Consider the following 15,557-nt stretch of genomic DNA (forward strand, 5'->3'; position numbering starts at 1 on the left):
CCGGGGGTGCAGCGATTCTGGTGCAAGGTGTTTGCTGAAATGAGCATTATAGTGGAGATGGAGTTGGCTATGGACCCGTCCCTGGCCCTGCTAGGATTTGCGAAAAAGGTTCCTATACCGGTGAGAAAAATGGTAAGCATGGGCATGCTCCTCGCCAAACGAGTAATAGCAATGTGTTGGATGAGGGGCCCATTACCGACGCTGAAACGTTGGTCCAACGACATGCTGTTCTGCAATACACAAGCGGAGCTCTATAGTGAGCTGCTCCCACCCCGGAGTCGGCCTAGGAACTTCTGGGGACTGTATCAGACCTACTTAAACTCCAGAGAATTGGAAGACGAACCCACCGCACGGGAGGGAGAGGGACAACCGGAGCCTCCTGAGCTGGGCACATAGGCCGTGGAGTGGGGTGCGGCGAGGTTGAGGCACACCCCGGTCACTGACACTAGTGGAAGCAGCCAGGGTAGCGACTACACTATCACGCGACACTGAACCGGGGGGTCAAGGCATGCTTGCGGGCGAGGATATATGAGATGTTCCCTGGGGCTATTGGACGGGTCATGCGGCACGGGTCGCATTACACTCATTGCCTACACACCATCACACGCAAGGAGCAGCTTCTGGGGAGTTGGTGGGGCGGGATGGATGTTTTGGGGGGAGGGCGGGGCGGGAGAAAATGATAAAATGTACTGATTTGTATACGCAAGCACAGAGCAAAAATACGCCTGCCAACAGAGTAATTTTGCCTGGGATGTTCCTTCTCTAGTTGGGTATATGCTTTATGTACTCCCTGGCCCCTTTTTTTTTTTATAATTAACACCCATGACAGTTTGAAATAATGCCGGCCCGAGATGGGTTGTAGGCGAGCGGCTCTGTATGTATTGCATTCTGCTATATTGACAAATAAAAAAATAAAAAAAAGATTGGCTGGTTTGGTTTACTTGTCAGACACTAGTACAGTGCACTGCGTGTGCCCAGGGCTTGTAAATCAAATGCTGCTGGTGGGCTTGCAGCACTGGTTGTGCCACCCACAGAAGCAGCCTGTAAAAGTGTGTCTCAGGTCTGCCACTGAAGAGCCTATGTGCAGTCTGGTACTGCCATGTTGACTGGGCAAGTGCACCCACTTGTCAGTCCCTAAACCTTCCCTTTTCTGCAGATTAGTCACCTCTATGGTAGGTCATCCAAGGGCAGGGTGCATTGTAGGTAAAAGGTAGAACATGCCCTGATGTGTGTGGCATGTCCTGATAGTGAATTACAGCCATTTTCATTTTTCACTATTGCAAGGCTATCTGTTCCCCATAGGCCAGAATGGGCAGTTTGATTATAACACCTTATAATCCTAACTGACTCAGGAACTAGGTAGCAATTTGAGTTTAATATGCCTGAACTCAGAATGATAAAATACATCTTTTAGTGAAGTTGGTTTTAACATTCTGTGTTTGAAAATACCACTTTTAGAAAGTAGGTATTTTCTTGCTTAACTGTCCAAGCCTGCCTCTGCTAGGTTGTGTATTCCTTTGTATGGAGTTTGAGTGACAGGGGCTGGGGGATTCCAGGAGACAGGGTAAGTTAGTACAGGGCTGAATAGAGCTATGTGCTTGTAGATGGGTGGGAGAAGTTGCACCTGGGACCTGAATAGGGCTGTGCCTGCCTTCCACAATGCTGGCTCCACCTCCTGTGGTGCGTCTGATGTCTCTGGCCCACACTGTCAAAGGAAAGAAGGAGTCTTGTCAACAAAGTGCTTAAGGACTGCACATAAATGGTTTGGACTAGGCACAGACACACTCTGCCTCCAGAGACAAAGGATATGCTGGTATAAATATGGGGACCCAGACCCCAGAACTTTAAATAACTTTTGGGAAACAAAAAATCCTTTGCTGAGGAGATAAACCAGAGAAACTAAGGAGGAGACTATCCCCAAGCTGAGTGCTGTTTGGGGGATTGGCCTGCAGTGGTTGCCTGACTGCCAAAGAAAGGAGAAAGGACTTTGTACTACTTTCAAATCAACTTGTAAAGGATCTCCAAAGGCTTGAGATAGAGCTTGCCTACTGCTGAAGTCTCAGGGACAACAGACTTCACCAACCAGCTCCCCTGCCTTCCCTTCCTGGGAATTTAAATTGTAAATTGTAAATTGTTGTGTCTTGTAAAGCGCACTGCTACCCGGAGGCCTTGTAGCGCTATAGACCGCTGGGGAACCCGTCCTGGCTTTCCCTGTGAGATAGTCCCTCCTGGGGGTCTCCAGGGTGAAACCAGGCATCCCCGGCGTTTGTGTGGGGCCGTTGTGGAGATGAGTGCCTGCTGTTAAGCTGGGCCTTCTGAGAGACTGTGTGTCGCTGGGAGCGCGACTCAAGACGAAGAAGCGTGTCGTAGCCATTGTCGTCCCATTACCAGAGAAGAGTGTCGCCGTCGCAGCAGAAGCTGTCGCATCACCGGAGAAGCATACCGCCGCTGCCGCCATTGCATCACCCGAGGTGCCTCACATCACTGGAGCATAGTGTCGCCGTCGCATTAGATGCCGTCGCATCACCGGAGAAGCGTGTTTCAGGGCCTGTTGCGGCTCAGAAGAATCGCTGAGTCGCCGCACACCCTTCTGGCGTGCACGCATCATTGCCGCATCAAGAAGATGGATCATTTCGCCACTGACGCCTCACCTCCCCACAGGGAGAAGAACCGATGCATCCCCTACACAGCAGTAGGGACCCGACGCATCACCGTTCTTGCGTGCAAGGAACCGACGCATCACCTTCCCTGCAACACTTTTGTTGTATAGCGTTACACATCTAAACATACTTAAGGTGTAGCATTTTACATCTAAAGAGAACTAAGCTAATTCTACCATTTTTAAAGTACAATATTGTGGATTTTTGTCGGTTGTGGTCTTGTGTCAAGTCTATATTAAATTACTTATTTTTATGCTACAACTTATGTGGTATCCATCTGTAGTGTTGTCACTGGGTTACTGCATGTGTTCACAAATGCTTAACACACTGCCTCTGAGATAAGCCGGTCTGCTCGTGCCAAGCTACCAAGGGGGTGAGCATGGGTTAGTTTCGTTCCCAGTATCTCGTAAAGGTCATCAGAGAAAAACATAATTTTTCCACAGAAATCACAAGCTTTATTAAGGTTTCTCTTGGATTTTTCCATTGTGGCAATTCTTCAGAGGCACTAGGGTTCAAGTGTAAAACTAAAGTGCCTGCCGCCTTGTACATGAAAATGCTGGGGGGGTACCAAAGAAGGTACCCCCCCACGGGCACCCCCTACCCCCTCAATACTCAATGTCTTCTTGGCCGGAATCTTGACTGAATATGTCCGGCGTATCTTCGATGCTTTGAGCCCTACGATCGTGAACAGTTTTCTTTGGTCGGAACACTCTGCAAGCATTGCAGGTTTTTTCTTTGTGCTCAAGAGACAAGCGCAAGTTGCATACTTCGTGTGAGTCGGTGCTTGCATACTTTGTGTGGCAGTGAGGACTTAATTTAAACTGAGTCCGGTCCATCGACGGAGAGGTGACCTGGTGCTGTTAGGCACGAAGGCCATCCACAAAGCTTTCCAAACTAATTTTTTTTTCTGTTGTCATAACAATACACGAAGAAGTGGGAACGCGCACTGAAACAATACCGTTGAGGGTAGAGAGAATTGCATGTCGAGGGGAACCCGAACAGGTTTCGAACCGGAGCGCAGCAAGGTTTCGTACCGGAGCGCAGCACTACATGACCGAACCTGATGGTGGGAAAAAACTGTTTAATAATGTAGTTGATGCCCATGTGCACGATCTCCGAAAGTAGGTGTCACCTCGTGACTAGGAAAGACTTCTAGGAAAGACTTCTTCGAAGAAAAACAACTTGCAGACATCAGGACCCAACACTAGATGGCAGGAGTATGCAAAGCATGTGTATCTACAGTACACATGCCACGAACATGATAATTTCTCAATAATGCAGTGAAAATGCTTGAAAAAATTCAACAGTGTGTCACAAAATTTGTTTTGTGGTGCTGCAAAACCTGCTCATCCATGTCACAATATCTTGGGTATGGATGAAATGGTGACAAGCAAGAATGAAAGTTCCATCTATAGCACAGTTAAAACATGGCACCCTATGGCTAGACTTGCACTTTACAAATACTGTTACAAAACTATAACACCATTAATCTTCACTGGCAACATGATCCCTGTTGAGGAACTGTTAAAGGTAATTCCAGCAACAAAAATATACAATCTCCCAAAAAATCTATACAATGTTCAGGCTCCTTGCTACCCTCTACTTAAGGCCTTCCACAATCAAAGCAGGCACAGAAGCTACATAAGTGTAGAGTCTCACTAGTAAAGTTTCCTTCATGGATTCAACACAAGAGCTTATACTGAAGTTAATTTTGTCAGCCAAAAGCCCAAGGCTCGGCATGAGTAGTGAGCTAGTTAAGGTTCTTTGGTCAAAGATAGCTATATCATGCATTTTTGTCATTGATGACGAAAAGATAACATGCTGAACTATAAGATTTATTTTAAAAACAACGTTTTTATATTTTTTTCAAAAATGAATTTAGCAACATAACAGGGTGACAATGAGTAACAAATACATTATTTACCTGGCTGAGATTTAGATTATTATCAATGCTAAGTGGAATGAGATGAGGTAACACTTTTCCAGCAAGCTGTTCTTTGGTGATGCCCAACTTCTTGTGAGTAAGAATGCATTTGTAAATACCTGGAAGGGAAAATAACAAATAAAAAATGTGCTATGAGATAACAAAATAAAAAGAACACAATTCTAGTTAAGTTGTTCTCCTGAACCCACGGATGAAATGCTTTGACATCTAGCATCAATTGTGGGGAAAACTGTACATAACATTTGGTTGCACACTGTGTTCAACAAATCCTCTCTCATTACAAAGCCATTTTTTGTGCACTACCAGAGAGTATCCCCTGGCCTGTGATACATTAAGTGAGTGGCACATGGTGCCTTCTGCTGCAAGAGAGCACTTTGAAGCACAACCTTTCATGGGCAAGAGGCCTCAAAACTCTTATTCTCAAAATGGTCACCCAAAAGCTTAAACTTTTCAAATAGTCATATATTTTGACATTTGGGCCACTTAATTTATTTAGTAAATGTCACTGAAGTTAAAATGTTCATCATTTCAATCATGGATTCAACTTTAAGTATGACTTTTGAAACCTCAATGCATTTTGGACCAGTGGAAGGTTCTTGTCAGGAGGTATAATGTAACATGTAAAATGTGCTGTTAAGGAAAATCAATGTATAATTAAAGTAACTTATTTGTGGTTATATCAACATCGGCTACAATGCATGGCTCTTTTTTGCTGCAATGTAAAAATGCAAAAAAGAAAAAAGAAGACCTTAATGACATCATATCCCATTTAAACAACGAATAAATCAACCTCGGAATCAGCAACATTCTCAAAGAACAGTATTCTGCAAGAATACATGTAGTACAAATGAAAGTACTGATGTTTGTGCTGACCTGGTCATGCAGTACAGAGCAGCTCAGTTCAAAACATGGACAGATGGCTGAACAGTCAACAATGTGTCTAAAATCAATGTTGTTTCTTTGTGGAACATAGTCATATATTATGAATGTACAGAAGTATCATAATTCGTACCCTCTCTTCAATTGACTAATAGTCATAAGTCCGTATATGCTTGGCAAGGAGAAGTTACAAGGCCGGCAGCATACCAAATAGTCAATGTTTCACCCTTGCAAGAGGTGTGTAATTCCATTACATCTATTGGGGGTCTTCATCAGGACTGGGTATGGAACAACTTGTGTGCAAAAATTCATCAGGCCTCATATGTGAACAATTAATACATAGTCAAAGCAAACCGTAAATATTCAGTGTGACTCACCTGGAGTAAAAAAAAAACACTTATAAAACCTTCAGAAACCACAGCATATCCCTCGAATGTATCAAACTAAATTCCACTGAGGGTCCGAAAATGACGGTTGAATGTGCTCATCTCAAGTAAAAATCCTCTGCATGGATGGCTCCTAAAGGAATGACCTAGTTGATGTTCTTCAACGTTGCGGTGGCTCTAATTAGGTACGTTAAATTATCATTGCGAAGAGTCATGATTTCTGGCTTTTGATCAATGATGATGATGAAATTGTACAGAAAAGTGACACAAACAGAAGAATTTTGTAGTCTCACATCAGACATATAAAAATATTCTGAGTCTGGTTACATATTATTGTACTTGTCAAGAGACTGCTTATGGAAAGTGAACTTCAGTGCAAACGAAGAAGCAGATTAAACTGCTTATTTGCTATATAAATCCCTCTCTAGTAAAACAACATTATGCCCCGCGTTTAATCAAAAGTACACTAAACACCAAATGCAGCGACTTTGTATGAAAAAGTACTTTCCCTTAATATAGTGATAGAAATAAAAACATCAGAAGCTTTTTAATTTCAAATTTTGTTTTATTGAGTTTAAGAGCAAGAAAAACAGGCATAGTAAGGCGAATAGCATGCAGTAGCTTTTTGATGATTTTAATTTTACTAGATAGATGTGTATTATTTTTGTGGTCATTTGTAGCAGAAAAAACGTTGTATATTATGCTAAACTTTGCTTTTGTGCAGATAGTCTTTCCCCCCCTCCCCCCCCCCCCCCGTCCCCCCGCCCAGACATGTAACTGGAGTCCTGCTCTGAGTGTAGAGGTTAACAGATATGGTTTTGTCTGAAACGAATTCTGAAAATTCTGTTTGCATGCAACTTGGATATACATATTTACTTGTGTCTTTATCACAGTGTCAGGCTCCCTTGGGCTGTCAAATAACAGTAGGCACTTAATTTCTACCATGTTTGCAACGTGGGTCAGTGCCTTTAACCCTGTGCTTCACCGCTCTTCAGCTGTGTCATGACAGATTGTCCGATTAAAGGACATTCATGAGTGAATTTGGCAGCTTGATTCACAATGTTGAACAATTCGCACAAACTGACCTAGCGGTTGAGTGATAATCTGCAGTTGGAAGGCGGAGACCATTATCAAAAGTTATCCTGATGCAATGTCTTTGCAAAGCATCAGGTGGTTCTAAGTGACAATCACAAGATATGCTTTGACTGTTTGTGCTTCCATCCTCAACTTTAAGAACAACAGTTGAGCGATGGTTCTCTGGAAAGCATTGTTTAACTACTTTCCACTAATTTTTGCCGAAGTGGAGCCCTTGGTTATCAAGTGGTGGTATTCAGTGTCATTATTGGGCTAGCGCTTAAATCAATGAGAGAGAGAGGACTAGATAGGCTAGACCGTATCCCCTGGATTATGTATATATATCAATACGGACTAGCTAGTTAAAGAAGATTAGGAGACTCAGGTAGGCACGTCAATAAGTAAGGAAAAGCACTGTTTTCCTTATAAAGCCCTCACCCACCGACCTAGTCGGTGGCATGCTTCATCATCGGGCCCACCACAGTGGCACCGAATATGCCCCGGGTGTGCTTCAACGCCAGGTGACTGCGGAGCTGGTATGTTGCTGAGTGTGCAGTGAAAAGGGAGAGAAAGGTGAAGTTTAAAAAGCTATACAGTAGGTCCCAGCACCCGAGGGTTACTTATCTTTAATGAACTGGGCCTCTGTTAGCGGATAAAAAGGCAAGAAGACGTAGATTGGAGTACTAGTTATGACCTCCAACGTCTAGTGTGGTCTACATGTTTCAGCCAGTGCCTTGTAGATTTTAAGCTGGCTTTCCTCAGGACCATTTGGATATGTGAAAAAGTGCAGGTTAAATAATAATAAACTTAAATTTTAAGTGAGCCAACATCATACAACGAAACTGGAAGATCATCAACTCCGGTACAAGGAAATGGGATAAACCACGTTTTGTCTACAAAAGAGCAACTAACCTTAAAGACCAACTAGTGAACACCAGACCCCGGCCAACTACACGTAGTAGTAACAACACCATTCTTAACGCATGGGGCCTACCTAAAATCACCTGCCACCAACCCTGCAACAATTGCAGTGTGTGCCACCTGACATCGCCTTCCAAAACACTGAACCTAGAACCAGGAAAGACCTGGACACAGCAGCAGTTCACGAACTGCAACTCTGCAAACTTGGTGTACTTGATAACCTGCCGATGTGGTCTAAGATACATTGGTATGACCACCCGGAAAGTCCGGACAAGAATGACAGAGCACAGGAGTACGATAAGGTGTGGAAAAAATATTAGCAAGCTTACAGACCACTTTCTAACTCACAATCACACCCTCAATGACTTCTCCTGGACTGTCATAGAAAAATTTGATAACACTATCAATGAAAAACTTCTCCTACAAAAGGAACAACGTTGGATATATCGCTTATCCACACATATCCATGGCCTCAACGACGCCATACCATGGAACTCTCTAGCTGTGTAACCCCTCTCTGAAGTACGAAATAATCTACACTGCAGCGATATCTGTGCCAACACATCTCTGCATGAGCGTCCCCGTCTTTGCTCCCTTCTTCCCTAATAGGAGCACCACTTATGGGTGCCCCCAACTGTATGTCCCGGGTGTACTCCGTGCACTCATGAGTAGCCATCTCTACCCCCGTGTTTGACTAATTACATGCCGGGTTTACTAACCACCTTTCTAAATCCCCACTCTCATGAATAGCCATCTCTACCCCAGTATCTGTCTACTTACATGTTGCCTTCGTCATGCTGACAATTCACCATGATATGAAACCCCTGTCATAATTCATGACAATAAAGCAGATCGTGATCCGCCTGCCCACACCCTTGCCAACACGTAGACCTCAGTCTGCATCAATACGCATGCGCTACACATCCGCGCATGCGCACACCTTTGCCAACAATTAGTACCTGAGTCTGCATCAATACGCATGCGCAAATCGCGCACTACTCCGCAGCGCATGGGCGAACAGGGCAACAATGACATGGCGATTAGCGCGCACCCCTCCCTCTCTTTCTACCTTACACAGGTGAAAACAATCAATTAGGAAGTACAAATAAGAGACCGGGCGGCCCTCTTCCCTCATAATGGGCGCCGCAGAAGGACGAATAGGTCCAAGGAGGAACCAGACCGAAATACTCGTGAGTAAAATAGAACCGCTACAGCTACAAATGGGGTAAGCCACCACTCTTTCTCCCTACAGGTTGGACTTATTTTGAACAATCTATTATCCCAACAGGGTCTCTTTCTCTGCCAGGCGACCCCTGAACCTTTTTACAAGATAAAACAGAGTGAGGACCTAGTATTATACTTACCTTACCTCACCTTGTAAATACTCTCTCTGGCCCACCACCAAACACTAACGGTTTCATTAAAATCCTCACCAGCTTCATGCACATGGCATGAACTCACTATAGCCGATTATAGGTCGCACACCACCTTACAAGTCGGCATTTTGTGGTATACCAATATACCAAACTAATATGACTCTACCATGTACGTCTTGTCTTTGTCCTATGTGTTATCTGTAGTCAAGCTTGAGGGAATCCCCCTCTAACAGTTATAGCGCCTTAGTGTGCGCTACACATAGCCAAAATACCACATCACTTAAAATGTAAGTTTATTATTATTTAACCTGAACTTTTTCACATATCCAAATGGTCCTGAGGAAAGCCAGCTTAAAATCTACATAAGGCACTGGCTGAAACATGTAGACCACACTAGACATTGGAGGTCATAACTAGTACTCCAATCTACGTCTTCTTGCCTTTTTATCCGCTAACAGAGGCCCAGTTCATTAACGATAAGAAACCCTCGGGTGCTGGGACCTACTGTATAGCTTTTAACTTCACCTTTCTCACCCTTTTCACTGCACACTCAGCAACATACCAGCTCAGCAGTCACCTGGCGTTGAAGCACACCCGGGGTACATTCGGTGCCACTGTGGTGGGCCCGATGATGAAGCATGCCACCGACTAGGTCGGTGGGTGAGGGCTTTATAAGGAAAACAGTGCTTTTCCTTACTTATTGACGTACCTACCTGAGTCTCCTAATCTTCTTTAATTATTGGGCTGGCAACAGGGATAATTCCAATAATGTTTCTTCTGAGATTAGCCAACTACTTTTAGATATGCTCTATCAAAAACAGACCATAAATAAATAACTGAAAAAAATATAAGATGTTATGTGTATAAGACAATGCGAGTGATTGTAAATTTTGATGGAGTAAACCAATTGTGATGAGTAAAGTGTTTAGGCAGCGGGTACGTGGTATGAAACTGGTTGGGGAAGATCAGAAGAATGATGGTCATAAAAAGCAGATCAAAATGCAAGCGAAAGAAAAGAAAATGTTCTTTGTATAGCACACAACTCACCCGGGAGGCTGTCCTGGGGTTAGAAATTAGATGTTCCGCTGCACCCGTCACACAGAAAATACCTCAGGTTCACCATCCAAAATCAACATTACCAGTTCAAGGTCCTACCTTTCGGAGTCACCACGGCACCCAGGGTGTTTACATAGTGCCTAGCGACAGTAATATGAAAATACGCATCCTTCAGATCTAATGTTGCGAGAAAATCTCCCTGACTGACCAACGATAGGACTTGCTGCAGTGTTAGCATGTGAAGTGCTCCGACAGAATGTACTGATTGAGGGGTCTGAGGTCCAGTATGGGTCTGAGGGACCCGTCATTTTTTGGTATCAAGAAGTACAGTGAGTAAACTCCTGTGCCTCTTTCTACCACAGGCACAAGCTCAATTGCTCCTTTTTGCAGCATGACGAGTACCTCCTACTGCAATAAGTGTATCGTATCGTATCGTATCGTATCGTAAGGGGTGCTTATATAGCGCACTGACACCGTGGGTTTCCTGGCGCTGGATGGACATAGAGGAGGCAGAGGGACTAACCAGTTTGAGGGAAAAGCCAAGTCTTTAAAGATTTACGAAAGAGGATAAGAGAATTGGAAATTTTAAGAGAGAGGGGGAGAGAATTCCAGAACTTGGGGGCCAGGTATGCAAATATCCGGCCTCCAGATCTGCAGAGCTTGTAAGAGGGGACAGTCAAAAGGTGAAGATGGGAGGATCTCAAGTTACGGGACGGGCAGTAGGGACGGATGAGAGATTTTACAAAGATGGGACAAGACCCCGCCAAAGATTTGAAAATAAGGCAGCCGATCTTGAAGGCTGCCCTAGAGGCGACAGGGAGCCAGTGAAGTTTGACCAGGAGGGGCCTGGCAGATTGCCACTTCGGGATCCCTGAGGCCAATCTCGCCGCCTGATTTTGGACCACCTGTAGTCTACCCATCGATGTTTTAGGCAGACCATGGTAGATCGAGTTGGAAAAATCTAGGCGGGAGAGGACGAGGGCCATGATGACCTGCAGGAGGGCATCAGATGCTCAATGCAAATGCTCGGTGGACATAGGACGGTGTCTTGGGGGTATGTTGGGTGGAGTGGATGTTAACTCCAGACAATACCCGTACTGGATAAGCTGTGTGACCCACCTGTCTGTGGTGATGGACTTCCAGACTGGCAGGAACTGTTGAAGTCTCCCCCCGACAGGTGTTGTATGGTCGGGGGGCAGTGACAAGGCGTCACTGTTTGTTAGTGGCGGAGGACCTGGAGTTGTTGTTTCCACGACCTCTGCCTTTGGCGCTGTTTCCACGATATCCACCTCTACTTTATTTGGTGTATGTGGTTTGTGCGCCACCTTTATAGTACTCTGTGTTCTGGGACAGCTGGCCTCTGGAAACACCTCTATTGCTTGAGCGACGAAAAGAACCACCCCGAACTGCTGCGACTGTAGAGCCCCCATAGACTTTGCAGTCTCAGTGTCTTTCTTGATTTTCTCCAAGGTGGTGTCCACCTCTGGGCCAAATAGATGATCAGGGTTTACTGTCTGATTTAGAATGGTGGTCTGTATCTCTGGCTTGAACCCGGAGATTCTGAGCCAGGCATGTCGTCTCAACATGACACTAGTGTTAACAGCCCTGGCCGCGGTGTCTGCTGCGTCCAGTGCACATTTGATAGAGGCATTTGATATGAGCTTCCCTTCCTGGAGGAGCATCTCAGCTGCCTCCTTATATTCATCTGGTAGGTGCTGTAACAGGGTCTCAAGTGTGTGGTAAAGGGCCCTGTCATACCTGGCTAAGAGTGCCTGAGTGTTTGAAATGCGCCAGATATTGGCCGCTTGAGCTGCTACCCTTTTTCCTGACGCCTCGAACACCTTAGATTCCTTATCTGGGGGAGGAGCATCACCCGTTGTTTGTGAATTAGCCCTCTTCCGGGCATTAGAAACAATAAGAGAGTCCAACGGCAACTGTCGCTTAATGTAAGTAGGGTCTCCAGGCGCCGGTTTGTACTTTTTTTCAATCCTGGATTTATTACCCTGGCTCTTGTAGGCTCCTTAAATATTTCCCCAGCATGCTTCAAGACACCCTAAAACATAGGCAGAGTGTTGACAGTCCTCTCTGAGGTGGAAAAGGTGTCAAAAAGAAAGTCTACTTCAATGGGGTCAGCATGGAGCTGGACGTCATGATTCTTAGCTGCCCTTTCAATGAGGGCATTAAACGCTGCCGAATCCTCAGTAGGCGACGTTTTCACAGCATACACATGAGTGTCTGGGGCAGTGTGTGGAACACCTGGGTCAGCAGCATCTGCCCATGGTTTATTTATTTATTTATTTTGAATTTTGTAGAGCGCACAGCTACCTCCGACTGAGGTGTCCCGGCGCTGAAGACATAGTCTCAAGAGGGTCGAGAAGGAGTAGAGTGGGATTTTTATATCTGTGAGAATAACCAGGTCTTTAGTTTTTTTCGGAATTGGTTTGTATCATCTGGATCAGTGTCCACAGGATAGCTGTATTCGTCATTATCACCTTCCCCAGGGTCCACATCTGAATAAGTGGGCGAGACATCATGGCCACGTGGAGATACAGGTTCTACAAGAACAGGTGTTGAAGTAGAATCCTTCTTCTTTTTTAGTGGTATTTTATAGGACTCCATTGGCTGTTCCGGGACGATCTTTCGCTTATAAAGAGAAAGTCTGCCTGTCTCAGCATCGATAAACTGCTCCTGTTGCTCTTCCAACGAGGATTGTCGATGCTTTGCTGCCGGGACCACAGTTGTCTGCTTCGGCACCGTGGACACCTTCCTGGGCACGTCGACGGCCATTTTAGAGACGAAAGCCTTCGGCACCACTTTCGGTGGCAGCGTGAAGTGGATGGGCGCCGACGTCTTCTGAGGTTTATCAGCAGGCTTCGAAGGTGGAGGATCCTTAGGCCCGACCGCTGAAGCCTTGTCCTTGATGCGCTTCAGGGAGTCTGCCACCTGCTTCGAGAAGGAGGCGGACGGCTGCGTCGACTCGACGGAATCCTTCGAGGCACCACCAGGCGTGGACACGGGGGTTGTTCCGCTCTTGGCCTTGTCCGGCCGACGCGGAGGCTCGAGAACCTTCGGATCACCGAGTCCTTTGTCGGTGTCGACTGTCTTCGGCGCTGATTTGTTCGGGTCGACTGCCTTGACCTTTTTCTTCAGCGTGCTAGACTTCGTCTCGATGCCCTTCAGCGGTTTCTTCGGGTCGATAACGCTCTTCTGCTTCGTCGGTACCGACAGGTCCGAGGACTTCGAGCCGACCAAAGCAATACGCACTTTTGGTTTCGATGTAGTCACAAGTGCTTCTTGTTGCGTCGATACCGGAGCTTTCACTTTCGGTTTCGATTTCGCTGTTTGCAGCTCCTTAGACATGTCCGAAGCCGAGCCCGAAGGCGGGGCCGTAGAACTTATTGGAAGATCTTGGGTAAAGCCTTGTGGCGATCCATCGACCTGAGCCTTATGAAGCGTTTCGGCCCCAGTGTCAGTTTGTGGGCATAGCTCCTCGCTCGAGCTATCTTCCATGGCCCCAAAGGCCCCATCGTTGTCTCCTACCTTGTCGACGACGTCTTCCGCATCGAGCATCTCAACATCAGCGTTGTAGTTGGAGTCGACCTCCGACGCAGGATTTGACAGGTTCTCTCGAACCTCCCGCTCCGCTCCTTCATCATCCCCGGCATCGAAGATGTCCACTGGCTCGGGTGCAGTCTGCAGGTCTTCCTTGCGCGCAGTGCGTCGATGCAGAAGCGTCTTCTTGAATCGAAAACGGGAACAAGCCATGCAGCTGGCTTCATCATGATCCGGCGACAGACACTTGTTGCACACCGGGTGGACGCCGATGTGGGGATATTTGGAGTTGCACACGGGACATCTCTTGAACGGGCTCCGTTCCATGATGGGTCGTCGATAAGGCCTCTGGCGTCTACCGGGCCTTCAGCGTCGAAAAGCACGCGGTTCTTCTAGATATCCGGCTCGGGAACTGAGCTGGAACAGAACTGGGCCTTAAGAAACTTTTATATCGATTCCGACTTGAGTGAACCAATATGCATCCGAACCCAATGGCGGAAAAAAAAATCTGAGGATGGAGTCGATGCCCATGCGCACTGTAGTCCAGGGGAGGAGCCACCTATCTCGTGATACTTCGAAGACTCTTCCAAGACAACAATGTGCGATCATCCGGACCCAACACTAGGCGGCGATCTATGCACAGATATGAATTCAGCAGCCCACATGCCTCGAACATAAGGTTTTTAGTTCCTCCTTAGTAATACCATGGGTTCATTTGTAACATACCATGACGACTGGCCCTTTTACTTCTGTTGTTACATGGTATGCCTTATTTAGTCTGTAAGCACTATAAAAGTCAAAATAACTATATTCCGTTCAGATTAGACCATAAAAGTATAACATACCAGTGTCCAGTTCATACAGTAATACAACTCTTATCCCTGAAATGCAACGCTTAAAAATAAAGCATTATTACTTTAAAAGGCACTTGAATTTGAGAGTACTTGAATTTAAAAGGCACCATTTTCATTTACAATTCATACCGTTTTCTTATGAAAAAATGCAGTTTTGAAGCACTATTTTCTTTAATGAGTTTCTCCTACTGCAAGCATGACATGCTTTCCTGCAACATTCAGTGCACAGCGCCATGCGTGCTTTCACTTTCCAAGCAGGACAGGACAATGACCCCACTTCTTTGAAATGAAATAGGTCTCACATTTACAATGCCAATAGCTTTAACTCTCGAAAATGCAAGACCTATTGCATTACAAATGCTTGTTAATTTGAGAGATTATACCCCTGACAAAGGACTTTCCTTGGATCTAAAATGTACTGGGGTTTCAAAAGTTGAAGTTGAAGTTGGATCCACTGAAAATGGACTGATTTTCTTTACTTCTATGACATTCAATAAGTAAAGGAAGGGGCCCAAACATGTCTGAATGTAAGACAATTTGAAAAGATTAAGCTTTTGGGAAACCATAGTGAGAAATGCAAAGTTGTGCGGCATCTTGCCCATGACAGGCTATGCACCGAAGGACTCTCTCCTAGTGGAAGACAGCATGTGCCACAGCTGGCATCAGGCCCCATAGGATTCCAGAATCTCAGGAGTTTAAAAAAGTTAATTAAATGTAATAGTGGACCTTCAGAAAGATTAATGTCTATAATGATTAGATTACATTTTATTGTACGGTTAATTAAAATCTTAACAAACAGGCATAAAAGCTACAGTGTTCAGCACACAAGACTTAGAAAAGCACAATATTAGGAC

General features: G+C 45.4%; 1 protein-coding gene across 1 annotated transcript in view; it reads right to left on the reverse strand.

Annotated features, from left to right (window-relative positions):
* SCYL2 (SCY1 like pseudokinase 2) overlaps window positions 1-15,557 on the reverse strand; it is a 392,954-nt gene that overhangs the window by 159,797 nt on the left and 217,600 nt on the right. The window contains exon 13 of the mRNA XM_086918030.1: window positions 4,585-4,703. Coding sequence (XP_086774156.1) covers window positions 4,585-4,703 — 119 coding nt within the window. The remainder of the gene's footprint in view (window positions 1-4,584; window positions 4,704-15,557) is intronic.

The sequence above is a fragment of the Lissotriton vulgaris genome, chromosome 1_1, assembly GCF_964263255.1.
Source record: "Lissotriton vulgaris chromosome 1_1, aLisVul1.2, whole genome shotgun sequence".
Classification (NCBI taxonomy): Eukaryota; Metazoa; Chordata; class Amphibia; order Caudata; family Salamandridae; genus Lissotriton; species Lissotriton vulgaris.